The sequence below is a fragment of the Glycine soja genome, chromosome 8, assembly GCF_004193775.1.
Source record: "Glycine soja cultivar W05 chromosome 8, ASM419377v2, whole genome shotgun sequence".
Classification (NCBI taxonomy): Eukaryota; Viridiplantae; Streptophyta; class Magnoliopsida; order Fabales; family Fabaceae; genus Glycine; species Glycine soja.
In genome coordinates, this window is record NC_041009.1 from 46,794,287 (window position 1) to 46,819,828 (window position 25,542).

Genomic DNA, 25,542 nt, shown 5'->3' on the forward strand with positions numbered 1-25,542 from the left:
ATTTACTCAAACTACAAATCAAAATTTTAAACGACATGTAAAATGAAATTGTCTGAGAAAAGAATAATTAAAAATCAATATCCTTCTTAAATTTATGGAAGATAATGCCAATGAATTGAGATTTATTGGGATTACATTGACTAACCACAAAACAAAACATAAGAATCAAATTTGAAGACTGTCTAAAATTTATTCAAAATTGAAATTTCAAATAAGGCAAAATCATCTCGTGGTTCTAACACTAACATATACAGATTCATCATCTTTCTTAGAGCTTTTATTTTGCTATCTACCACGGATATCTGTAATACTAATACCATTGATGGAGCATAATTTTTGTCTTTCTTCAGATGACACTGACACCAAATTCAACATATTTTGGCTCTGGACGAATGCAGGTTGATCTGGAGGAGGAAGAAATGCAACCTCACTGTTAAGCATAGAAATTACTGCAGCCATTGTGGGTCTGTCTACAGCACGTTCTTGTACACATAGAAGTCCTATGTGTATACACCTTAAAATATCTTTATGATGAGTAACATCATATATTTCTGGATCTATTACAGATAATATGTTGCCTTCCCTCCATTGTATCCATGCCTGAAATGCAATAAAGAAAAAAAAAAAGTTAACGTTTGAAAGTTGTATCATTCAGCAGCATAAGGCAAAAGTTCCTGTAGAAGAGTCAGAGACTCAGAAATAAATTGTTGAAACTTACAAATCCTAAAAGGCTAAGAGCATTGTCGTCGTCGTAAAATCTTGAGTTCCTTCTTCCACTAACAATCTCTATTACCAAAACACCAAAACTAAAGACATCTGATTTCTCTGAAAACAGTCCTTGCATTGCATATTCAGGGGACATATAGCCACTGCATTCAAATGTAAATTAAAATTAACTCTCCAAGTATTGTACATTTGTACTATAACATTGGACAACAAAAAATATACTCACTATGTTCCAACAACCCTGTTAGTATTGGCCTGATCTTCAGTTCCTCCAAAGATTCTAGCCATACCAAAGTCTGATATTTTTGGATTCAGCGCTTCATCTAATAAGACATTGCTTGCCTTCAAATCTCTGTGTATGATTTTTAGCCTAGAGTCTCTATGAAGATAAAGCAATCCTCGACCTATTCCTTCTATTATGCCACAGCGCTTCCTCCAATCTAGGAGTTTACTTTTTGATGGATCTAAAAAGTACACATTAAGGGTAGCATTATACTATTGTGAACATAATATTAGAAGAGTAACTTACGAAACTAAGTCATTTAAATCCCCTGACTAGTGTGCTTTCAGGAAAACTCAATAGTTATGAAATGATTGTTTAATTTATTTCTTAAACATTTTTGCATATGCTAAATAAAGAGAATCATAAAAGTTTGGAATTCTATATGAGACAAATACTAGAGGAGGAATCCAAAGAACTAACCAAAGATAAACACATCCAAACTTTTGTTTAGCATGTATTCATATATCAACATCTTTTCATCACCTTCAGCACAACAGCCAAAAAGTTTTACAAGATTACGATGTTGAAGCTTGGAAATCACCACTACTTCATTCATGAATTCTTCTAGACCTTGTCCAGAGGCTCTAGAAAGTCTTTTAACTGCTATTTCCTGTCCATCTGGCAATTTCCCCTGGGAAAAGAAATATTAAGAGGACAACTATAAACATTGGATTCAAATATGATAATAACTTTGTTTTAAGGTACCTTGTACACCGGACCAAAACCACCCTGCCCAAGTTTGTTGGACAGGTGGAAGTTGTTTGTGGCTGCAACAACCCTTTCAAAATCAAACAGTAACAGCTCCTGGAGTTTAACTTGTGACAGTTCTTCAATTACCTTGTTGCTTGTATGTTCAGATGGTACCCCATTGTTAAAACGAGCCAAATATTTGTTGCCCCTTTTCCTTCCTGACTTGATCGAGTGCCATATTTTAGCTGGAATGAGAAAGATAATGTCACCTTAACTCCTTTACCAACAAAACGAAAACATAATTGTAGTACTAATTCTGAAACCACCTAAGATAGTGTTTACCTGGGTGATTGGAAGTCCTCCACATGACATATGCACACGCACAAATAACAATGAAGACAGTTCCTATTGTCACTGTAATTATAATGATGATTGTTGTGTTTGTCCCTTCATCTGTTGTGAAGGAAAAAATTGAATCTAAAATATAGGGAATGCAATTCAAAGAAACTATGATTAAAATGATTGAGCAGTAGCATACCATGTTCAAGTTCAGTATAGGCTCCACGAACATATAGATCAAGTCCATTACTCGAGAATTGTTGTATGTCAAGTAGATTTCCAGTCCAAGACATACAACCAATCATTTCCTCATGAGAATAAGCAACACAAGAGCAATTCTCCAAGCATTGACTTCTGCACTTGTCAGGATCAACAGGAGATCTTTCTGGAAAATCTGGAACTTTAACCATTTGCAGTTCCAAAAATCCATCTTCGTTTGTATCTATACTTGTGTTTTGATCTTTGACCCTTTCACACAGCAAACCTGTGTTCCTAACGCATCCACTAGTCCAATGTTGTCTATTCCATTCCTCTTTGTTCCTTGGCTCAAACCCTTTCAAACAGCTGCATATTGGTGAGCTCTGTGCATTACAGATTGCAAACGACCCACATATAGCATAAATATCACAATCTGATTTTCTACTAGCCCACATAAGTCCCATTTCTTGCTTCTCATCATCCCACCATTTTTCTTCCAACCGGCCTTGCGAATTCAACATATAGATTAAAAATCCCAATGGACCTAATTCACTTGACACTGTGTAATAGATGTTTATGTTTCCTTCCCCATCGTCCCCACCTTTGAAGCCATTAAGATACGTCGACATGTACGCTATACCTGTAAAGATCCCACCGTTCCATGGACCACTGCGCCAGTAGAGTTGAGTTCCATTGAAAATGAACAATTCAACTATATTTTTGCGTTGAACAAGGCTGGAAGAGAAGCTCCCAACAGAGGGATTATAAGGGCTTTCCCATGATGTAAGTTCTACTTTCTTACCTGTACTTTTGTTGATCGAAAGTTTCATGCCGGGCAATAATGTATTTGAAGGTTGCTGAAAACTGTCCCATAAGATGTTTCCAGTTGTTGTTTCTGCGAGGACAAGCTTACCCGAATCTGAAAACTGGGAGCTTGTATTGAATGATGTCTTGGACACATTTGTCGACCAAATGACTTGTTTGTGTCCATTAAGCACCACAAGATTGCCATCTTCAGATATTGTAACAATTCCAGAAGAATCATTCAGAGGTTGGTTTCTGTTAGCAACCCAAATTACTGTGGATTGAGACTTCCACCAAATTCCAACGTAGCGGTTTGTAGAGTTTTGAGGGGTGAAGAACCCCAAAGTAAAGTTACCATCCGTGGAAGTTAGAGTTTCAGTGTCCTTTATGGATTGAGATGATGTAATGGTGTCTATGGCAGTACCAACGTCCAACACATGGCAACACAGTATGAATACAAAGAAAAATTTTACACAGCTGCTGGAACCCATTTTTTTTTTAGATGAATAGAATAAGATAAGATCTACATAATAATATGAACCATATGGAAACTCTTTATTCCTTCTTTTAAGATTTGACAATTCTCTCTTAATTAAAAGTCAACGGTCTACTTTGAGATACAAATGAGAATTTCTAGGATGCTTCCCCACAAATTTGTAGGTGCCTTTCTCATTTGTAACTTGTCAAGCAAACTCTTTTGTAATTGGCTTGGTACTTCGGCTCTTAAAATTATACCTTTGGCTAGTATTTTTTAAAAAAAAAAACGTAGCATATATATATTAGATTTGGATATGTGATGATTGTAGGAGATACCAGGACCATTGGATTGCTATATAATGATTAATCAAGGGCTGCGATGCAGCAGGATGATGGTTGGAGGAAAAAAATGCTGTAGAGGATCCAAGTATACGGGATAAAAGAGAGAAATATGAAGAGTGTGACTAGGTGTTTGAAAAATTGGGATGTTAGAAATATCATTGGTCAAATAATTACGAGATACTACTATGCATTATTGTCCTTTCTTTCCACAAGCATGGCAAGAGAAGTCAGACAATACCAATCCGTGTGTTGACTCTTGGGAGCAAAACTCAATCAAGATTGAAAAAGAAAAAGTTCACTTAACGATAACGTTGAAATTCGTCATTATTAACAAGAATTATTAATCACTACCACAGAAATCTTTAAGCATTAAAATATTTATAGAAAAAATGTCAATGACTATTTTATGGTATCCAGAAGTATTTAAGCGTCCAATTTACGAAGATATTCTTTTCATATGCTTATTTGACGACGTTATCCTTACCCAAGTAGATCGGAACGTCGTCAGAAGAGGACCATGTTTGATGTGTAACTCTCTAGCTCTCTCTCAGGTTAATCATACTTTCTTTCTCTTTTATTTTTTTATCCAATTATTCTGAATTCAAGTAAAATTAAAAATTAGTATGTTTACATAAACTTCATAAATATTATCAGGAGAAGAAAATAAAAAAAGCTTTAGTAGTTTATAAAAGTTCTTATATATTAACCTAGAGACTAAATGGATAATTAAATCTAATTTTTAATATATATTTATTTATAAAATGTAATTTAAAAGTAACCAAGTTTAGAATGTATAATATACTTCAGCACAAGTATTGATATAGGATTTATAAAAATATATAAATATTTTAAAAAAATACTATCATAAAATATACATCCAAATCTTCTCAACTAATAAAGAGATTGAACTTGAACCTCATTATCATTCAAAGACATTATTAACCCACGTGTCTATACAAAAACAATAAGTAAATTTTAACAGTTACCAACACGTACTACTATTTTGGATAAAGTAAATTCATTTGACACGTGAATTTAACCAATGATTTATACAAGATAGTGATCATAAAAAGTACTAACATTATAAGAAGGAAACCATATTTTAACAAACGCAAAAATATCAAAGCAATATTTATTTAAGAAAAGATGTGATTTACTCAAACTAAAAATCCAAATTTTAAATGGCATTTGTAAAAGGAAATTATCAGGGAAGAACATAAAAATCCAATTCTCAGACGGTGGAAAACTTATTCAAAAATCAAATTTGGCAAAATTAATAGCTCTGACACTAACTTATACAGGTTTCATCTTTCTTAGAGCTTTTGTTTCGCTATCTACCTCCAATATCTGTAATACTAATAGCATTGATGGAGCAAAATCTATGACTTTCTTTAGATGATACTGACACCGAATTCAACATATTGTGGCTCTGGATGAGTGCTGGTTGACTTGGAGAAGGAAGAAAGACAACTTCCCTGTTAAACATACAAATTACTGCAGCCATTGTGGGTCTGTCTACAGTAAGTTATTGCATGCATAGAAGCCCTATATGTATGCACCTTAAAATTTCTTTATGATGAGTAACATCATATATTGCTATCTATTAGAGATAATATGTTGCCTTCCTTCCATTGTATCCAGGCCTGAAATGCACAAAAAGAAAAAAAAGTTAACTTTTGAAAGTTGTATCATTCAGCAGCATAAGGCAAAAGTTCCTGTAAAAGAATCAGAGACTTAGAAATAAATTATTGAGACTTACAAATCCTAAAAGGCCAAGACCATTCTCATCATCATAAAATCTTGAGTTTCTTCTTCCACTAACAATCTCTAGTACCAAAACACCAAAGCTAAAGACATCTGATTTCTCTGAAATTAGTCCTTGCATTGCATATTCAGGGGACATATAGCCACTGCATACAAATGTAAATTAAAATTGAATCTCCAAGTATTTTACTCTCATATTGGACAAAGAAAGCATACTTACTAGGTTCCAACAACCCTGTTTGTATAGGCCTGATCTTCACTCCCTCCAAAGTTTCTAGCCATACCAAAGTCTGATATTTTTGGATTAAACTCTTCATCTAACAATATATTACTTGTCTTCAAATATCTGTACGTTTTCGTAACTGTATGAAAGAAATTAAAGAAGTGTTATAATGAAAACATTAAATTTATGCATTTAATGGATATAAATGATATTGATGTTACTCACTGCCAAGAAATGAAAGAAGTGTTATAATGGAAACATTTATTCATTTAATGGATATAAATTATGTTGATGTCACATATTTCCAAAACTAAGTGACATTATCAAACTAAAGGAGTATAGTAAAAAGTTATTTGTTTGACTGGATCTGAGTTCACTCTATATTTTTAAGTAAAGTTTTAAACTCAAATCTTCTCAATAAAAAAAATGTAATTTAAAGAGAAAATTTTAACTATTAAAGATGACTAGTTAGATTTTTCAATAAAGATTAGTAATCGATAAAAATTAATAAATACTTTATACTAATAACATAATTAGCAAAAACAAACAAAGCAACATGCAAAACACTGGCTATTAGTTAAGGACTTTGGTTGATTCTCTATTTTAGAGATCATTTTATTATCTCAAATGGTTTCTCATTTTCTTTTGTTAAGTACTTTATCTCATAATTACTGGATGAATTTATTTAAACTAAAAAAACAATTTTAAAATAATTTTTTTTATATAAGTATGTTATTTAAGAAGCAGATATGATTTACTTATTAAGTAAGCAAAAAAACTATTTTTTTAAGTAGAAACAATTTATACAAACATACTAAAAAATAAAAAATAAATTATTTTACTAAAATAAACACTCATTTAAACAAATCGGTCCAATGAACTGTATCTTAATCTTCACTTAAGACACTTAGAGTTTATCACTTTAACCATCTATAAAGCCACTAATATTGTATGTCACTTTAACACCATTATATTAATTTTAACTACGCACTAGAATCCCACAAGAAATATACTTTAATTTTCATGCCCAAATAATCTCCTACCATACGAAGCATAATTAATTATTCATAATTTCTTATTGATACGTTTGTCTAAACAGAATTTGCAAATATCTTGCCTTACAAAAAAGAAAAAAAACCTGCAGAATTTTTTTTATCAGGAAGAACTTGCAGATATCTTGATAGATTTCAAATTTTCATTCAAATGATGGACAAAGATGTTTTTGCTAAATACAGGGTATCTCTCGTCAAAGAGATTACTCCCTCAAAGTATTGAGATTCATTTAAGAGATTGATGACAACAGGACAGACATTTTAAAACTTAAGGTGAAAATGTTAAAGGAATTTTTTTTTTTACAAGAATTTTAAAGAGACTTAATATATTATATAAAATATCAATTTTTATATTAATCTTCTAGCTTTTTTAGCTGTAAAAATCATTTATCAGAATTTTATAATCAAGCAATTCTAACACTTCACTTTCAAGGGATTTTCATTATTCTTTACAAATATTAGTGAAAATATGAAATAAAAAACAATATTTTCTCAAAATAGTTCAGAAGGGTGATTGGCCTATATATGTTCTAGTCAGAGTCGTATATAGAGATTATAAAACCTAAAATAAAATTTATTTCAAATTTTAATTTAATACACTTTGTTAATTTAAAAAAAATTGTGAGTTGCTATTTTAAATATTATTCAAATTTTAAATTGACTCAATTAAAAATTTAAATTAATTTACGTATACAAAATATCAATTATACAATGATACATGCTATTCCAATTATAATCATTATCAATGCTAATAACAATCTACGAGCAATCCCTTTTTCTGGATCTGTAACAATTATCTACGATTCTAATTCGAAAGAGAAATTGTAATATTACATTTTTTTTGCTGAGTAGATTGTAATATTACATAGTAACTAGTATATTGGAAAAAGAAAGGGGCCTATGGCTGTGGCCTAACTGGCCTCACGCTGTACACGGCCCTAGATGACAGTTAAAATTTGTATTTTGCACCGCTAGTTTATTATCATTGTTCCAGTTATACATGATTGGCTGTAAAAAAATGTCTACATTATTATCTTTCTTAGAGCTCTTAATTTGCTATCTACCATGAATATCTGTAATACTAACAGTATTGATGGAGACAAAATTATGAATTTCCTCAGATGACACCGAATTCAACATATTTTGCCTCAGGATAAATGCAGGTTGACTTGGAGGAGGAAGAAACACATCATCACTGTTAAGCATAGAAATTACTGTAGCCATTGTGGGTCTCTCTACAGCAAGTTCTTGTACACATAGAAATCCTATGTGTATGCACCTTAAAATTTCTTTATGATAACTAGGATCATATGTTCCCGGATCTACTAGAGATAATATGTTGCCTTCCTTCCATTGTATCCAGGCCTATAATGAAAAAGAAAAATAAGTCAACATTTGGAAGTTGTATCGGCAAAAGCCAAAAATTCCTTAATGAATTAGAAATGAATTGTTTAGACTTACAAATCCTAAAAGACTAAGAAAATTCTCATTGTCATAAAAGCTTGAGTTTCTTCTTCCACTAACAATCTCTAGTACCAAAACACCAAAGCTAAAGACATCTGATTTCTCTGAAAACAGTCCTTGCATTGCATATTCAGGGGACATATAGCCACTGCATTCAAATGTAAAAATTGATTCTCCGAAGTATTTTAATTTTACATTGGACAAGAAAAGCATACTTACTAGGTTCCCACAACCCTGAGAGTATTGGCCTGATCTTCAGTCCCTCCAAAGATTCTAGCCATACCAAAGTCTGATATTTTTGGATTCAGCTCTTCATCTAACAAGATATTACTTGCCTTCAAATCTCTGTGTATGATTCTTAGTCTGGAGTCTCTGTGAAGATAAAGCAATCCTCGAGCTATTCCTTCTATTATGCTAATGCGTTTCCTCCAATCTAGGAGTTTACTTTTTGATGGATCTAAAAAGCAAGGGTAGCATTATACTGATGTGAACATAATATTAGAAGAGCTGAGTAAGCTAAGCACCCGAGTCATCTAAATCACCTGATTAGCGTGCTTTCAAGAAAACTCACTTATTATGAAATGATTGTTTTTATGTTACTTGCATATTTTGTGTGCTAAATAAAAACATAAACGTTTGGAGTTAGATATGACACAAATACTAGAGCAGGGATATCAAAGAACTAACCAAAGATAAACACATCCAAACTTTTATTTGGCATGTATTCATATAACAACATCTTTTCTTCGCCTTCAATACAAGAGCCAAAAAGTCTTACAAGATTGCGGTGTTGAAGCTTGGAAATCACCACAACTTCATTCATGAATTCTTCTAGACCTTGTCCAGAGGCCCTAGAAAGTCTTTTAACTGCTATTTCCTGTCCATCTTGCAGTTTACCCTGAGAAAAAAGTATTAAAAGAACAACTACAGAAAATGAGTTCAAAATACTACAACTTTGTTTTTAAGGTACCTTATACACTGGACCGAAACCACCCTGGCCAAGTTTGTTGGATTGGTGGAAGTTGTTTGTGGCTGTTGCAACCCTTTTGAAATCAAATACGAACATCTCCTGTTGTTGAACTTGTGTCAGTTCTTCAATTACTCTGTGGCTTGGATGTTCTGGTGTTTCATCAAATTTAGATTGTACAAAACCATTCCTGTTCCCTTTCCTTAATTTAATTAAGTGCCATATTTTAGCTGGAGTGAGAAACATATATAAAGTAAGCTTAGCACATTTAATTACGAACAAAACCTTAATAATAGGACTAAAGTACCGAAGGTGGTGTCTTACCTGGGTGATTGGAAGTCCTCCGCATGACATATGCACAAGAACAAGTAATAATGACGACAGCTCCTATTATCACTGTAATTATAATGATGATTTTTGTGTTTTTCCCTTTATCTGTAATGAAAGTAAATTTTTAATTAAAAAATATAAGGAATTCAATCCAAAGAAACTATGTTTTAAATGTTTGAGCAGAGTATCAAAAATAGCATACCAAGTTCAGTGTGGGCTATGCGAACATATAGATCAAGTCCTGCATCTGAGAATTGTTGTATGTCAAGTAGATTCCCAGTCCAAGACATGCAACCAATCCCATCATCGTGAGAATACGCAACACAAGAGCAATTCTCCAAGCATTGGCTTCTGCATATGTCTGGCTCAACAGGTGACCCTTCTGCAAAATATGGAACTTTAACCATCTGCAGTTTCAAAAATCCATCTTCTTTTGTATCTGTACTTGTGTTGTGATCTTTGACCCTTTCACACTGCAATTGTGTTCTCCTAACACATCCACCAGTCCAGTTTTGTCTATTCCATTCCTCTTTGTTCCTAGCCTCAAACCCTTTCAAGCAACTACATATGGGAGAACTCTGTGCATTACAGATTGCGAACGATCCACATATACCATAAACATCACAATCTGAGTCTTGACTAGTCCATGTAACTTCCATTTCTTTCCTCTCATCATCCCACTCTGTTAGTAATAATTGGCCTTGCAAATTCAACATATAGATTAAAAACTCTGATGAACTTGGTATTGTATAGTAGATATTTGCATATCCTTCCCCATCATTTCCACCTTGAAAACCAGTACGATACAAAGTTGCCATGCTCTGTATCCCCGTAAAGAGCCTGCCATTCCATGGACCACTGCGCCAATATGGTTGAGTTTCATTCCAAATGAACACTTCAACTATGTTTATGCCTTGAACGACACCAGAAGAGAAGCTCCCAACGGACGGATTAGAAGGGCTTTTCCACGATGTAAGCTCTACTTTCTTACCTGTACTATTATTTGTTGAAAGTTTCATGCCGGGCAATAATGTATTTGAAGGTTGCTGAAAACTATCCCACAAGATGTTTCCCGTTGTGGCTTCGGTGAGGACAAGCTTACCATAATCTGAAAACTGGGAAGTTCTATTGGATGACGAGTTGGACAGATTTGTTGTCCAAATTACTTGTTTCTGTCCCTTAAGCAATACAAGATTGCCATCTTCATGGATTGTAACAATTCCAGAAGAATCATTCAGTGGTTGGTTTCTGTTAGCAACCCATATGATTGTGGATTGAGATTTCCACCAAATTCCAACATAGCGGTTTGTGGAGTTTTGAGGGGTGAAGAACCCCAAAGTGAAGTTACCATCTTTGGAAGTTAGAACTTCAGGGTCCTTGATGGACTGAGATGAGGTGATGGTGTCTATGGCAATACCAACATCCAACACACAACAACATAACATAAGCAATACAAAGAACAAGTTTGCACGGCTGCTGAAACCCATTATTGAGATGCATAGAGTGAGATCCACATAACATGTACAAAACAAATAGCAACTCTTTATTTTTCCTTTTAAGATTTGACACTTCTCTCCTCCCTTAAATAAACAATTATATAATTAAATTCAGTAAATGGATTCAAAGACGTGATAGAATAATCCAAAGGCCTGATGGCTTGACACATCGGTGTAAAACCTTGTTGTGTTTACACGTCAAGATGATTTATTTAGTGGGAGAATTTTTTTTCAATTTTCTTTGTGAATAAAAAAATTCTAGGTCAACGGCAAACACATATAACAAGTAGAATTAATTTCAAACTCAATGAAATGGAGGACCCATAGTCTCTAACCAAGAAAAAAAAAACTTGATAGAAGAATCAGCCTTTTTAAAATTCAACTCAGTACAATTCTCGTGCTTTTTACAAGTATACCTTAAGCTAGTTTTCAAGTAGCAGACGCGGACGGGTGTATGTTATGTGCCAATTTTTCTAGTTTTAAAGTCAACAAGGTTTTTTTTTTACGCAATGAGTAAATTACCTTGTTGCTACATCAAAATAAGATATTAGCGCCCATGAAAGGCTAACGGCTTTGGGATTAGGCAAATGGAAGTATTCAAGGATAGTTAATTCAAAAATCAAATCAATAGAATTCTCAAATGTAAAATTTAAAAAAAAAAGACGATTTTTAGTAATTGTTGAGATATGATTTAGAAATTGATCTATGAAACCTAGCTTATCATGAATGCAAGATACATTTAATCACAATCCAATTTATTGCAAATTCAACAAGTCAATAAGTGAGTAAAGAAACACAATAAATTTGACCAAATTGTAATTTTGGTCCTTCAATTTCTCAAATTTATAATTTTGATCCGTAGATTTTAATTGTAACATTTGATCCCTAGTCTGATAAATTAGTGATTTTGGTTCTCTTGATGGATTATTAACAAATAATTATGATTAATTGAGTTATTAAGTTTATTATAAACTAATCAAAATTAGTAATTATTAAAAAATTGAATAAAAATTATTAATTCTAATTTTTCATACTGTACTTCTCCTATTATCTGCAAACATCTTCTACTTCTGTTGTCGCACGAAATTCCACTGACAGTAATACATTAGGGTTAGCCGTCTTTTATTAAATATTTTAATAATTAATCATTTTTATTTAATTTATAATTAATTTAATATATCTAATAATTACAATTATTAGTTACTAATTTATCGGGGAGAGAATCATAAATTTATAAAACTAGAGAGACCAAATCTTATCATTAAAAATCAAGGTACTAAAATCATGGATTTGAAAAATTAAGACCAAAATTACAATTCACCCAATAAATTTTTATTCTGACTTGATAACTCCACTCTCATAGAATATATTAAATGATAATATAACTTGAGGATTAGAGACGAGTTAGGATGTTACCCTTCAAACCTCATAAACCTTCACATTGGTTTTGAAATTATGTACTTCAAAAAAAATTTATCATCATGATATTGATATAAAATATCCATTAATTTTATTCACCTTTAATGATGTCTTTCCTTTCAACCACACCTTATCTCTATTTACCGAGACTCAAATCTTATATCTTATATCTTAAAGTATGAAAGCAAAAGGGTGCAGATAAAATCTATAAGACTAAAAATGTAATAATTTTCTTAGAAAATTAGATGTATATAATTAATATTCATGCTGTTATATTTGTATAACTTTTTCTACAAGAGAAATGCATGGAATATGAATTTAATTGAAATATATTAAAAAAATTGATATATCAGAGATCATGCAACAAAAAAGTTTATGAGAGACCTAAAACAAAAGTCAATCATTTATCGAAAAACTAAAACATATTTAAACCCAAAAAAAATTACACTATAAAATGTATCAAAATTAAAATCATATAATATAACTATAAATAAATAAATATAGTCAATTTGGTCGGGCCATACGAAATAGTTCGATGTGTTTAATAATGCAGCACTTGTTCATGCTAAATTGAATGATTCATTCATTTTTCTTCTGCTGTATTCAAATTTGAATTATTAATTCAAACTTGGCATGAGATATTTGGCGACTATAACAATAAAATAATATAATAACTACTACCTGGATAACTATTTTGAAGGTATAGTTTTAGAAAGAAACAGAAATCTAAAATATACTAATTTAGTAATTACGTGGGGATAAGGAAAATTTGACTCCAGAAATTTCCTTGCAAATTTCATAATTTCAGGGGCTAGCAAAGTCAACTGAATGAAAGAAAAAACAAATAAATAAAGAGAGTTAGAGAAATGAAAGGAGACGGTGAAGCCAGTTCATATATTCTACACACGTTATTTGAACAGATCAAAGAGAAATTCTCTTTTGAAGTGTCCATTCATTGTGTTGGAGCATATTAGAAATTCTCATTTGCATGCCATAAACCGTTGACTTTAGGAGGGAAGTGTTTCAGTAATGTGTTTCAGCAGCTGTGCAAACTTGTTCTTTGTTCTGTTCATACTGTTTTGTTATGTGTTGGATGTTGCTATTGCCGTAGACACCATCACATCATCACAACCCGTCAAGGACCCTGAAACACTAAGATCCAAAGATGGTAACTTCACTTTGGGGTTCTTCAGTCCTCAAAACTCCAAAAACCGCTATGTTGGAATTTGGTGGAAATCTCAGTCCACAGTCGTATGGGTTGCTAACAGAAACCAACCACTGAATGATTCTTCTGGAATTATTACAATCTCTGAAGATGGCAATCTTGTGGTGTTGAATGGACAGAAACAAGTGGTTTGGTCATCAAATGTGTCCAACACATCATCCAATACAACTTCCCAGTTTTCAGATTATGGCAAACTTGTACTTACCGAAACCACAACGGGAAACATCTTATGGGATAGTTTTCAGCAACCTTCAGATACATTATTGCCCGGCATGAAACTTTCAAGCAACAGTACAAGTATGAGAGTAAAACTTGCATCATGGAAAAGCCCCTCTAATCCCTCTGTTGGGAGCTTCTCTTCGGGTGTTGTTGAACGCATAAACATACTTGAAGTGTTCGTTTGGAATGAAACTCAACCATATTGGCGCAGTGGTCCATGGAACGGTGGGATATTTACGGGGATACCGAGCATGTCACCATATCGTAATGGTTTCAAAGGTGGGGATGATGGGGAAGCAAATACGGAAATCTATTACACAGTTCCAAGTGCATTAACATTTACAATCTATATGTTGAATTCGCAAGGCCAATATGAAGAAAAGTGGTGGTATGATGAGAAGAAAGAAATGCAACTTGTGTGGACAAGTCAAGAATCAGATTGTGATGTTTATGGCATGTGTGGACCGTTCACCAGCTGTAATGCACAGAGCTCACCCATATGTAGCTGTTTGAAAGGGTTTGAGCCAAGGAACAAAGAGGAATGGAATAGACAAAACTGGACTGGTGGATGTGTTCGGAGAACACAATTGCAGTGTGAAAGGGTCAAAGATCACAACACAAGTAGAGATACAAAGGAAGATGGATTTTTGAAACTGCAAATGGTTAAAGTTCCAGATTTTCCAGAAGGGTCCCCTGTTGAGCCAGACATATGCAGAAGCCAATGCTTGGAGAATTGCTCTTGTGTTGCATATACTCATGATGATGGGATTGGTTGCATGTCTTGGACTGGGAATCTACTTGACATACAACAATTCTCAGAAGGAGGACTTGATCTATATATTCGTGTAGCCCACACCGAACTTGGTATGCTTTGTCTGCTACTCTGCTCAAACATTTAAAACATAGTTTCTTTGGACTGAATTCCTTATATTTTAATTTTAATTTTCCTCTCATTACAGATAAAGGGACAAACACAAAAATCATCATTACGATAACAGTGATAATAGGAACTGTCATGATTGTTACTTGTGCATATGTCATGTGGAGGACTTCCAATCATCCAGGTAAGACACCATCTTCATTTCTTTCAGTATTAGTCATATTAGTAAGGTTTTGTTGGTAAAGTAGGTAAGCTTACTTTATATATGTTTCTCACTCCAGGCAGGATATGGAACTTAATTAAATCAGCAAGGAAAGGGAACAACAGGGCTTTTGTACGATTTAACAATGATGAAACACCAAACCATCCAAGCCACAAAGTAATTGAAGAACTGTCACAAGTTACACTACCGGAGCTGTTACTGTTCAACTTTGAAAGGGTTGCAACAGCTACAAACAGCTTCGACTTGTCCAACAAACTTGGGCAGGGTGGTTTTGGTCCAGTGTACAAGGTACCTTAAAACAAAATTGTCGTATTTGAACCCATTACCTATAGTTGTTTGACTAATACTTTTTTTCTCAGGGAAAACTACAAGATGGACAGGAAATAGCAGTTAAGAGACTTTCTAGAGCGTCTGGACAAGGTCTAGAAGAATTCATGAATGAAGTTGTGGTGATTTCCAAGCTTCAACACCGCAATCTTGTAAGACTTTTTGGCTGCTGTGCTGAAGGCGATGAAAAGATGTTGATATATGAATACATGCCAAACAAAAGTTTGGATGTGTTTATCTTTGGTTAGTTCTTTGGTCCCTCCCCTAGTATTTGTCTCATATCCATTTCCAAAATTTTATCTTTTTCTTTATTTAGCTCACAAAATATTTCAGAACTAAACAATCATTTCACAACTTTTGAGTTTTCTTGAAAGCTAATCAGGGGATTTAGATGAAACGGCTTCGAAACTTCCTTTCTAATATTATGTTAACATTAGTATAATGCCATCATTACTTTTTAGATCAATCAAGAAGTAAACTCCTTGATTGGAGGAAGCGCAGTAGCATAATAGAAGGAATAGCTCGAGGGTTGCTTTATCTTCACAGAGACTCCAGACTAAGAATTATACACAGAGATTTGAAGGCAAGTAATATCTTGCTAGATGAAGAGCTGAATCCAAAAATATCAGACTTTGGTATGGCTAGAATCTTTGGAGGGACTGAAGATCAGGCCAACACTAATAGGATTGTTGGAACCTAGTAAGTATGCTTTCTTTCTCCAATATCAGACTAAAAATGCTTGGAGAATTAACTTTTACATTTGAATGCAGTGGCTATATGTCCCCTGAATATGCAATGCAAGGATTATTTTCAGAGAAATCAGATGTCTTTAGCTTTGGTGTTTTGGTACTAGAGATTGTTAGTGGAAGAAGAAACTCAAGCTTTTACGACAACGTGCATGCTCTTAGCCTTTTGGGATTTGTATGTCTCAACAATTCATTTCTAACTCATTTACAGGGTTTTTTGCCTTTTGCTGGTACAACTTCCAAACATTGACTTTTTTTTATTTTTTATTTTAGGCCTGGATACAATGGAGAGAAGGCAATACGTTATCTTTAATGATGGATCAAGAAATACACGATCCTAGTCATCATGAAGATATTTTAAGGTACATACACATAGGACTTCTTTGTGTACAAGAACATGCTGTAGACAGGCCCACTATGGCTGCGGTAATTTCTATGCTTAGCAGTGAGCTTGCGCTTCCTCCTCCAAGTCAACCTGCATTCATCCTGCAGCAAAATATGTTAAATTTGGCGTCATCTGAAGAAACTCTTAGATGTTGCTCCATCAATATTGTTAGTGTCACAGATATCCAAGGTAGATAGCAAATTTGAGAGGAGAATCAAATATAGCTTTGGTCAATATACTTGTACCAATGATTTTAGTACCAGCCCTGTGGGTGGTTTTTGAGGCGATGGCCCTGGGCACTTGGTTGAAGAGGGGGAAAACTGAAGGAAAAAAAAAAGTTTTCAATTTTTTAGTAATGACACTTCAACTTTCGATTCCCAAATTTCTAAACTCCTATTCACATGTAATGGTTTTCATTTGTATCTCTTATTATGAGTTGAGATAATATTTCGTATGTAACAAACTATACCATTGTAAAATATATATGTGTATATTCACATTTTAGAAACTTAATTTCAGAATGGTCCTGAAACTATATAGTTTACTCACAAATTACTCCATGACTTATGATAAACAATTCGACTAATTTGTCAATCAAATTCACTCGGGGGACTAAAAACAAATTTTTTAAAATTTAAGAGACTAAAATGAGAATTTTTAAATTGATGGTTCAAATCTAAAGTATCTTAAATTTAAAAGACTAAAAACATATTTAAACCTTAAAATTTTAACTAAATCACCATCAAATAAAATACCACTACATATTAAATTGCTGGCCTTTGAAGTTGACCCATGTTGGTCGGGGGCCTTTCACAAAGACCATCGAAAAAAGGCCCAACCAAAACACACACAATATTGGTGGTGGCATGAAATATGTAGAAAAACACGAAAATACAGAGCTATTCTAGGGCAAGAGTTATTCTAGGACACAGTGAAAAACACGAAAATACAAAGCTTAGGCTAGTTTTTGGTTGTTGATCATTTTCTTCTTCTTCTACTTTGTGTTTTATTTTCTTGTAAGGTTCATCATGATAATGAGAGGCTGGTTCACCCATTGTTAGAGGTGATTTGGTGCTCTAGAAACTCTTGATGTAATTATCTCTTTTATTTACTTAATGTTCATTTTCAATGTTATTACTTACTTTCTTTTATTATTGTTTTGTTTATGGTTTGATCACCCATATGCATGTTTTATAGAGTGAGAGTCATTGGAAAATACTATCACTACTAAGAACTAAAAGTAGCTTATAATAAAACTTATGTCTAGGGATAGAATGTGGTTTATTAACCTTGTTTTAATCCTTGTTGTGATCCATTTCATTTAACTTGCTAAAGGATTAGGAGTTAAGTGAAGTAATTTAGGCCTTTTTATTAGAGGAATCTTGATTAGGGTATTTTTGTGAATTAGGATAACACTTGACTAAATATTGAGTAGAGAAAATATCATTACTATTACATCAAGAGTGGTTTAGTAAGGTCAAATACTCAAAAACTTCATAAATCTGCATATTTTTCTCTTCCAGCACTCTAAAGTGTTTGTGCTTTTGATTTAGTAGTTGTGTTCTGTTTTCAATTGTCTTTATTGTTCATTGCTTTTATGATACTTCTAAGTTAGCATTATAATTCAAAATCTCATCAAACATTCATTTATATTGCTTAGCATGAATAAAGTTTCAATAAATACTACTTGCGCGATTTGATTCAGTTATTAATTGATTAACAATCACATAATTCTCAATATGCTCTAGTACGTGGTACGGGTATGTGGTTCACGACCTTACTAAGAACTAGTGCGTGGGAGCATACATTTCTTGTAGTTTTCCATTATATAAATCAGTATGCTAAAGTAAAAATTGTTAATTTTATAATAGTTAAGTCCAATATTTTTATATTTTCATTTAATTATATAGATCGCTAGGTAATTAAAAATTATTAATTTTATAATAATTACAAGTCATATCAAGGTATTTTTTAATTAATTGACAGAATAAAAAAAATTACGCCATCAAATGTGTCAAGATTAACATATGTAATATTTAAAAAATAAATAAATACTAGAACAATATTTTCTGAATTTAGTCAGGTTAAACTCAACATTTTGATGGGGCTAATAATGCAACACTGTGCTCCCACTGGGAAGCTTCATACGTATTTTACTTCTCATTAAAAATACATACATACATATTCCTGTCAAAACTATTTTAAAGCAATGATTTTAAAAAGAATCAGACAACTAATATTAGTTTAGTAATTATCTTAGGAACTTGTCATCCGTAAATTTGACTACATAAATGCTACCTAAATATTTGCGCAGGTAAGTTGACTCAATGTAATAAATAATAATAAATAAATAAAGCAAAGCTAGAGAAGGATCGAAGGGGAAAAATATTCAAGGTGATGGTGAAGGCTGTTTATTCTATACCCATTATTTGAATTGATCCAAGAGAATTAACTTTGAATAATTATGTATCTACCAGGAAATATCAGTTTTGAAGAGTCCATTCAAATGTGTTGGGGAAGCAAACTAGAAATTCTCATTTGCATGCCATGGACCATTGACTATAAGAAGGAAGTGTCAAATGTCATTATGTCAAAGGAAGAATAATGTGTCCATTCGGTTCATATTATATTCTTTGTTCTTGGTTATCTATTCATCTCAATAATGGATAATTCCACCAACCGTACAAACTTGTTCTTTGTTTTGTTCATGCTGTGTTGTTATCTGTTGGATGTTGGCATTGCCATAGACACCATCACAATCCATCAAGGACCCTGAAACTCTAAGGTCCAAAGATGGTAAATTCACTTTGGGGTTCTTCACCCCTCAAAACTCCACAAACCGCTATGTCGGAATTTGGTGGATGTCTCAGTCTACAATCATCTGGGTTGCTGACAGAAACCAACCACTGAATGATTCTTCTGGAAAAGTTACAATATCCGAAGATGGAAATCTTGTGGTGCTGAATGGAACGAAACAAGTCATTTGGTCATCAAACATGTCCAACATAACATCCAATATACAAGCTCAGAGTTTTCAGATTTTTGTAAGCTTGTACTTATGGAAGCCTCAACTGGAAACATCTTGTGGGATAGTTTTCAGCATCCTTCAAATACGTTATTGCCTGGCCTGGAACTTACAACAAATATAAGAGCAGGTCTGAAAGTAGAACTTACATCATGGAAAAGCCCTTCTAATCCTTCCATTTGGAGCTTCTCTTCCAATATTGTTCAACGCATAAATTTAATTGAACTGCTAATTTGGAATGGAACTCGACCATACTGGCGCAGTGGTCCATGGAATGGTAGGCTCTTTACATGGATACCGAACACGGACTCTGCGTATCTTAATGGCTTTCAAGGTGTGGAAGACGGGGAGGGAAATATAAATATCTATTACTCAATGCCTATTGAATCTGAATATGCTATCTATGTCTTGAATTCGAAAGGCCAATAAGAAGAAACAAGGTGGGATGATGAGAAGAAAGACACGGAAGTTTCATGGACTAGTCCAGAATCCGATTGTGATGTTTATAGTATATGTGGGTCATTTTCAATCTGCAATGCACAGAGCTCACAAATATGCAACTGTTTGAAAGGGTTTGAGCCAAGGATCAAAGGGGAATGGGATAGACAAAACTGGAGTAGTGGATGCGTTAGGAGCACAGGCTTGCAGTGTGAAACGTACGGTTGAAGATCAAAAACACAAGTTTAGATACAAAGGAAGATGGATTTTTGAAAATGCAAACGGTTAAAGTTCCAGATTGGAGAGTTGCTCTTGTGTTGCGTATTCTCATGATGATAGGACTGGTTGTATGTCTTGGACTGGAAATCTACTTGACATACAACAATTCTCAAGTGCAGAACTTGTTCTATATGTTCGTGTAGCGTATGCTGAACTTGAACATGGTATGCTATGTCTGCTCAAGCATTTTGAACATATTTTCTTAGGACTGATCTCCCTATATTTTAAATTTAAATTTTCACCTTTTAACAGATAAAGGAAAAAAAGGCAACAATCATCATTACAATTACAGTGATAATAGCAGCTATCCTCATTGTTACTTGTGCATGTGCCATGTGGAGGACGTACAATCACCAAGGTAATTTAAACGCCATTTTTGGTACATTCATAACTAATCATATAATTAAGTTTTTGTTCGTAAAGGAGCTAAAAAGTTTTTGTTCGTAAATCAGCAAGGAAAAGGAACAACAAAGCATCCCTACTGTTTAATAATGATGAAACATCAGAACATCCAAGCCAAAAAGTAATTGAAGAACTGTCACAAGTTACACTACCGGAGCTGTTACAATTAGATTTCGAAATGGTTGCAATAGCCACAAACAACTTCCACCTGCCCAACAAACTTGGGCAGGGTGGTTTTGGTCCTGTGTACAAGGTACCTTAAAACAAAGTTGTCATATTTGAATCCATTGTTTATAGCTGTTCTCTTAATAATATTTTCCCAAGGGGAAACTGCAAGATGGACAGGAAATAGCAGTTAAAAGACTATCTAGAGCATCTGGACAAGGTCTAGAAGAATTCATGAATGAAGTAGTGGTGATTTCAAAGCTTCAACACCGTAATCTTGTCAAACTTTTTGGCTGTTGCATTGAAGGTGATGAAAAGATGTTGATATATGAATACATGCCAAATAAAAGCTTGGATGTGTTAATCTTTGGTTAGTTCTTCTAGTATTTGCTCATCTAATTCCAAATTTATATGTTTTACTTTATTTAGGACACAAATATTTAAGATATAAACAATCATTTCATAACTAAGTTTTCTTGAAAGCATACTAATCAGGGGATTTGGATGACTCAGCTTCACGATATACTCTTCAAATATTATGTTCACAAGAGTATAATGCTTCCATTACTTTTTAGATCCATCAAAAAGTAAACTCCTGGATTGGAGGAAGCGCTATAGTATAATAGAAGGAATAGCTCGAGGATTGTTGTATATGCACAGAGACTCCAGACTAAGAATCATACACAGATTTGAAGACAAGTAATATCTTGTTAGATGAAGAGCTAAATCCAAAAATATCAGACTTTGGTATGGTTAGAATCTTTGGAGGGAGTGAAGATCAGGCCAATACTAACATGGTTGTTGGAACATAGTAAGTATGCTTTTTTTGTCCAATATTATAGTACAATACTTGCAGAATCAATATATTTTTGTTTAATATTATAGTACAAAATTTGCAAATTCTTCGATAGATGAAAAGTGATACTATAGGTTTGTTTCCTTAAAAGAGAAATAGGATAAATAAAAATAGAAGAAAGATAATTTGAAAAATGAGAAATAAAATAATATATTGTGTTATTTGATTTAACATAGACGAGAAATATATTTCTCATAGAATATTATTCTTTTTCTGAAAAATCATTTTTTATCTAAAATATTAATTCTTTTGACTAAAAAATCAATTTTTTCCGTCTAAAACTCAAAGAAATTTGGTTTTTTATTCTACAAAAATCGATTTTTGTCGTCCAAAAAATCCATTTTTATGCGAATGTACCCACTTCATTTTCAGTAACTTATTTCGAAAAGAAAAAAAAAAAAACTTATTTCTATCTTTGGAACCAAATAGATCCTTAGATGTTAAGATTGGGATGCATGGATGAAACTAAGGATCTGCTCTTCTTGTAAATGTCAACTCCACGGGAGGTGTTGTTGAGGATAATTTAGTAATTTAGCCTAATATTCTCGTTCCGTTCTGTTCCAAATGGCATCACTCTCCACCACCGCACCCGGCGTCCCACCCTTCCCTCCGCCCACCGCCGCCCGCCGCGCCGCTTCAAGACGATTCCAAGCCTCGCCTCGCCTGGACCCGGAACCCGACCCTGAACCCCCTTCTCCTTCTTCTTTGTCGGCGTCATTGGTGGTCACCGACGAGCGGACGCGGAGAATAGCGAGGGAGCTGGAGAAGCTGAAGGCGCGGGAGGCGCGGGAGCGGAAGGAGATGAGGAACAGAAAGGTAGCGTCGCAGAAAGCGGTGTCGGTGATTCTGTGGAGAGAGGCGACGAAGGCCATGATTGATAAGAGCGGTGGTGGTAGGAAGAAGAAGGGGCCCATCAACTCCAAGAAGCTTCTTCCCAGAACTGTTCTTGAAGCGCTGCATGAAAGAGTCACGGCTCTGCGTTGGGAATCCGCTCTCAAGGTTTTTAGTTGCTCTCTTTCTCAAGTTCAATGTGGTGTTTCGTTGGGTTGGGATGAGGTGACAGGTTGAGTTTTATTCTTTTTTGGATTGCTTTGCTCTGTTTAAGTGATTAGGGAACTAGCTTTTGGGAAATAGAAATGTGTTTGGGGACGAACACTTTCAAATGTGCTTAGAGACCCAACAAATTTATAGAGAACTGGTTTTGAAAATGGAAAACAAACAAAGCCTTAGTGTTGGATTGTGTGGGGATTTAGGGGAGAGAACAAAGTTTTTTTTTTTTTATATTCTACTTGACGTGGTTGTGTTTGGTGGAAATGAGATGAGAGTTGAGGGTTAATTGAGCATTGTTGAATTTTAAGGTGAAATAGATGGAAGGTGTGTGGTTTTTCTGAGATTTTAATTATTGTAGAGGGATTTGGATATGGAAAATAAGGAAAGGAAACTGATATGTATGGGACTGTGAATGAGTTATGAGATGGAAGTTGAGTTTTTATGGTGTGGTTTTTTATTGTACTGCAGTTTAGGTTAGAGAATGCTAATTGGGCGTAGGAAAGTATTTGCTTAGTATGAATTGTTTGTCTCAGGGATTGTTGTTTGTTACCATAGGACTCTATGCTTGTAAGTTTTGTAGTTGACTAATTTCCATTTAAATTCAAACTATATGGATTATGTTGTGAGTCTTGTGATTGTGGTAATATGAGTTTGGAATTTGGTGTTTGTTCTGTAGTTTTAGATTGTAATTAGTCAGGAAATATGAAATGTTGAAGGAAGTAAAGATATAGGGAAGCATTTTTGCTTTTGGAATTTAGAAGATAAGTTGAACAGTGTGGCAACATAAGGAGGGTTAAATTGATGGAGGAAGTCTTATTTACAGAATTCCTCTTGTTCAAGGATTTCATGTACTGAAAATTTTTAATTTGAATGATTTGATATTTAAGCACTTGAATTTTAAAACTACAGTTGACATGTTTTTGCACCTACTCTCTCACACACATTCTGGTGTAACTTTCTTTTTAATAGGAAGACTTCATAATAATATCAAAGCATACTGTCATGGTTTCAGGTTTTTGAACTACTGCATGAACAGATCTGGTACAAACCTGACACTGGTGTATACATCAAGTTAATAGTCATGCTTGGCAAATGTAAGCAACCTGAGAAAGCTCATGAACTCTTTCAAGCTATGGTTGATGAGGGCTGTGTTTTGGACTGTGAATCATACACTGCACTGTTATCGGCCTACAGTAGGAGTGGTCTCTTGGACAAAGCTTTCTCTCTTCTTGAGGAAATGAAGAATACACCTGGTTGTCAGCCAGATGTACAGACTTATTCAATCCTCCTAAAATCTTGCTTACAGGTTTTTGCCTTTGACAAGATTCAGAGTCTTTTATCTGATATGACCAATCGTGGAATCAAACCTAACACAGTTACCTACAATACCCTTATTGATGCTTATGGGAAGGCAAGAAAGTAAGTTGTTTTTGTCTGTCTTTTTTTACTTTCTGAAAGCAATACATCCTCAATCTGGTTGCTAAGAGAAATTGGAAAAATAATTTCATTGACTACCTACTTTTTTGTCTTACTCTAGAATTTAGATACAATCAAAACAATTGGGAGAGCAGAGGTTCAATCCTTTTTTTTAGGTAAGGATAGTCAGTTTAATGGCAGTCATAACCATTATGATTGCCATATATGAGCTCTCTCACCTAATGTATTTTTGTTGCTATAGCTGGACACTAATACAGCATCATCCATTCCTGGATCCCCCGGCCCCTTCCCTTCCAATCAAATTTGAGATATAGAAGTTGTTCCATTTTTATTTAGTTGTATAGCTTGTATTTTATTCTTTTAGCAACCAGCTACACCATCATATTTGCATATCTGTAATATAATTGTTTTGTAATATAATTGTTTTGTTCTTGAAAGGTTTTCAGAAATGGAATCTATACTTGTGGAAATGCTTGCTGACCGGTATTGCCAACCCGATGTATGGACTATGAATTCAACACTCAGGGCATTTGGCAACATTGGACAAATTGAAACAATGGAGAAGTGTTATGAGAAGTTCCAAAATGCTGGAATCCAACCTAATGTTCAGACTTTCAACATTCTCTTGGATTCCTATGGCAAGGCTCAGGATTACAAGAAAATGAGTGCTGTGATGGAATACATGCAGAAGTACCATTACTCTTGGACAATTGTGACCTTTAATATTGTCATTGATGCTTTTGGGAAGGCTGGGGATCTCAAACAGATGGAGTACTTGTTTAGACTAATGCGGTCAGAGAGAATAAAACCTAGTTGTGTTACACTGTGCTCACTTGTGAGGGCTTATGCACGTGCAGGTAAACCTGAAAAAATCAGTGGTGTCCTTCGTTTTGTCGAGAATTCAGATGTATTACTGGACACTGTATTCTTCAACTGCTTAGTGGATGCTTATGCGAGGTTAGGGTGTTTGGCTGAGATGAAGGGAGTGCTTGAGATGATGAAACAGAATGGTTGTAAACCCGATATTGTTACTTACAGAACCATGATTAAAACCTATACATACAAGGGCATGGATAGCCATGCTAAGGAACTTAGAGAGCTCCTTCCAACAGTGAATAGGCCTCCATTGAAAAGGGATAAGCCTGACTTTTGATGAGAAAATCTACTCGTATTTTAGCTCCAATTTATTTGGCTGTCAATGATTTGTTTATTTGGTGCATGCTTGCAGTATACCTACTACTTTTGAGCAGGTTGTTTCTAAAATTTTCGTCTTTCAGAAGGGTATAAATATTAGCAACACATTTTTTTCAA

At 34.0% G+C, this 25,542-nt stretch overlaps 4 protein-coding genes and 1 pseudogene across 4 annotated transcripts; 3 read left to right on the forward strand and 2 right to left on the reverse strand.

Annotated features, from left to right (window-relative positions):
- Positions 1 to 285: 285 nt before the first annotated feature.
- Positions 286 to 11,221, reverse strand: LOC114424251. The gene is made up of 16 exons (XM_028391095.1): positions 9,862 to 11,221; positions 9,654 to 9,764; positions 9,333 to 9,559; positions 9,050 to 9,260; positions 8,582 to 8,819; positions 8,360 to 8,510; positions 7,956 to 8,263; positions 5,956 to 5,985; positions 5,619 to 5,769; positions 2,238 to 3,627; positions 2,042 to 2,152; positions 1,715 to 1,944; positions 1,430 to 1,640; positions 953 to 1,190; positions 719 to 869; positions 286 to 600 (listed from the first exon to the last, which is right to left on the reverse strand). The coding sequence occupies exons 1-16, from the start codon at positions 11,144 to 11,146 to the stop codon at positions 286 to 288; spliced, it is 5,358 nt and encodes a 1,785-aa protein (XP_028246896.1). The 5' UTR covers positions 11,147 to 11,221.
- LOC114423739 (receptor-like serine/threonine-protein kinase SD1-7) lies at positions 5,091 to 5,951 on the reverse strand. The gene is made up of 3 exons (XM_028390604.1): positions 5,844 to 5,951; positions 5,619 to 5,769; positions 5,091 to 5,502 (listed from the first exon to the last, which is right to left on the reverse strand). The coding sequence occupies exons 1-3, from the start codon at positions 5,903 to 5,905 to the stop codon at positions 5,446 to 5,448; spliced, it is 270 nt and encodes an 89-aa protein (XP_028246405.1). The 5' UTR covers positions 5,906 to 5,951; the 3' UTR covers positions 5,091 to 5,445.
- Positions 11,222 to 13,451: 2,230 nt separating the features above from the next.
- Positions 13,452 to 17,097, forward strand: LOC114423740 (G-type lectin S-receptor-like serine/threonine-protein kinase At1g11300). Its single transcript, XM_028390605.1, has 7 exons — positions 13,452 to 14,882; positions 14,978 to 15,082; positions 15,180 to 15,409; positions 15,481 to 15,691; positions 15,910 to 16,147; positions 16,219 to 16,369; positions 16,468 to 17,097. Exons 1-7 carry the CDS (start codon positions 13,604 to 13,606, stop codon positions 16,774 to 16,776), a joined length of 2,523 nt encoding a protein of 840 aa, XP_028246406.1. The 5' UTR covers positions 13,452 to 13,603; the 3' UTR covers positions 16,777 to 17,097.
- A 1,879-nt stretch (positions 17,098 to 18,976) lies between these two features.
- LOC114424252 lies at positions 18,977 to 21,919 on the forward strand (annotated as a pseudogene).
- Positions 21,920 to 22,056: 137 nt separating this feature from the next.
- On the forward strand, positions 22,057 to 25,542 carry LOC114423741 (pentatricopeptide repeat-containing protein At5g48730, chloroplastic). The gene is made up of 3 exons (XM_028390606.1): positions 22,057 to 22,743; positions 23,807 to 24,213; positions 24,670 to 25,542. Exons 1-3 carry the CDS (start codon positions 22,309 to 22,311, stop codon positions 25,382 to 25,384), a joined length of 1,557 nt encoding a protein of 518 aa, XP_028246407.1. The 5' UTR covers positions 22,057 to 22,308; the 3' UTR covers positions 25,385 to 25,542.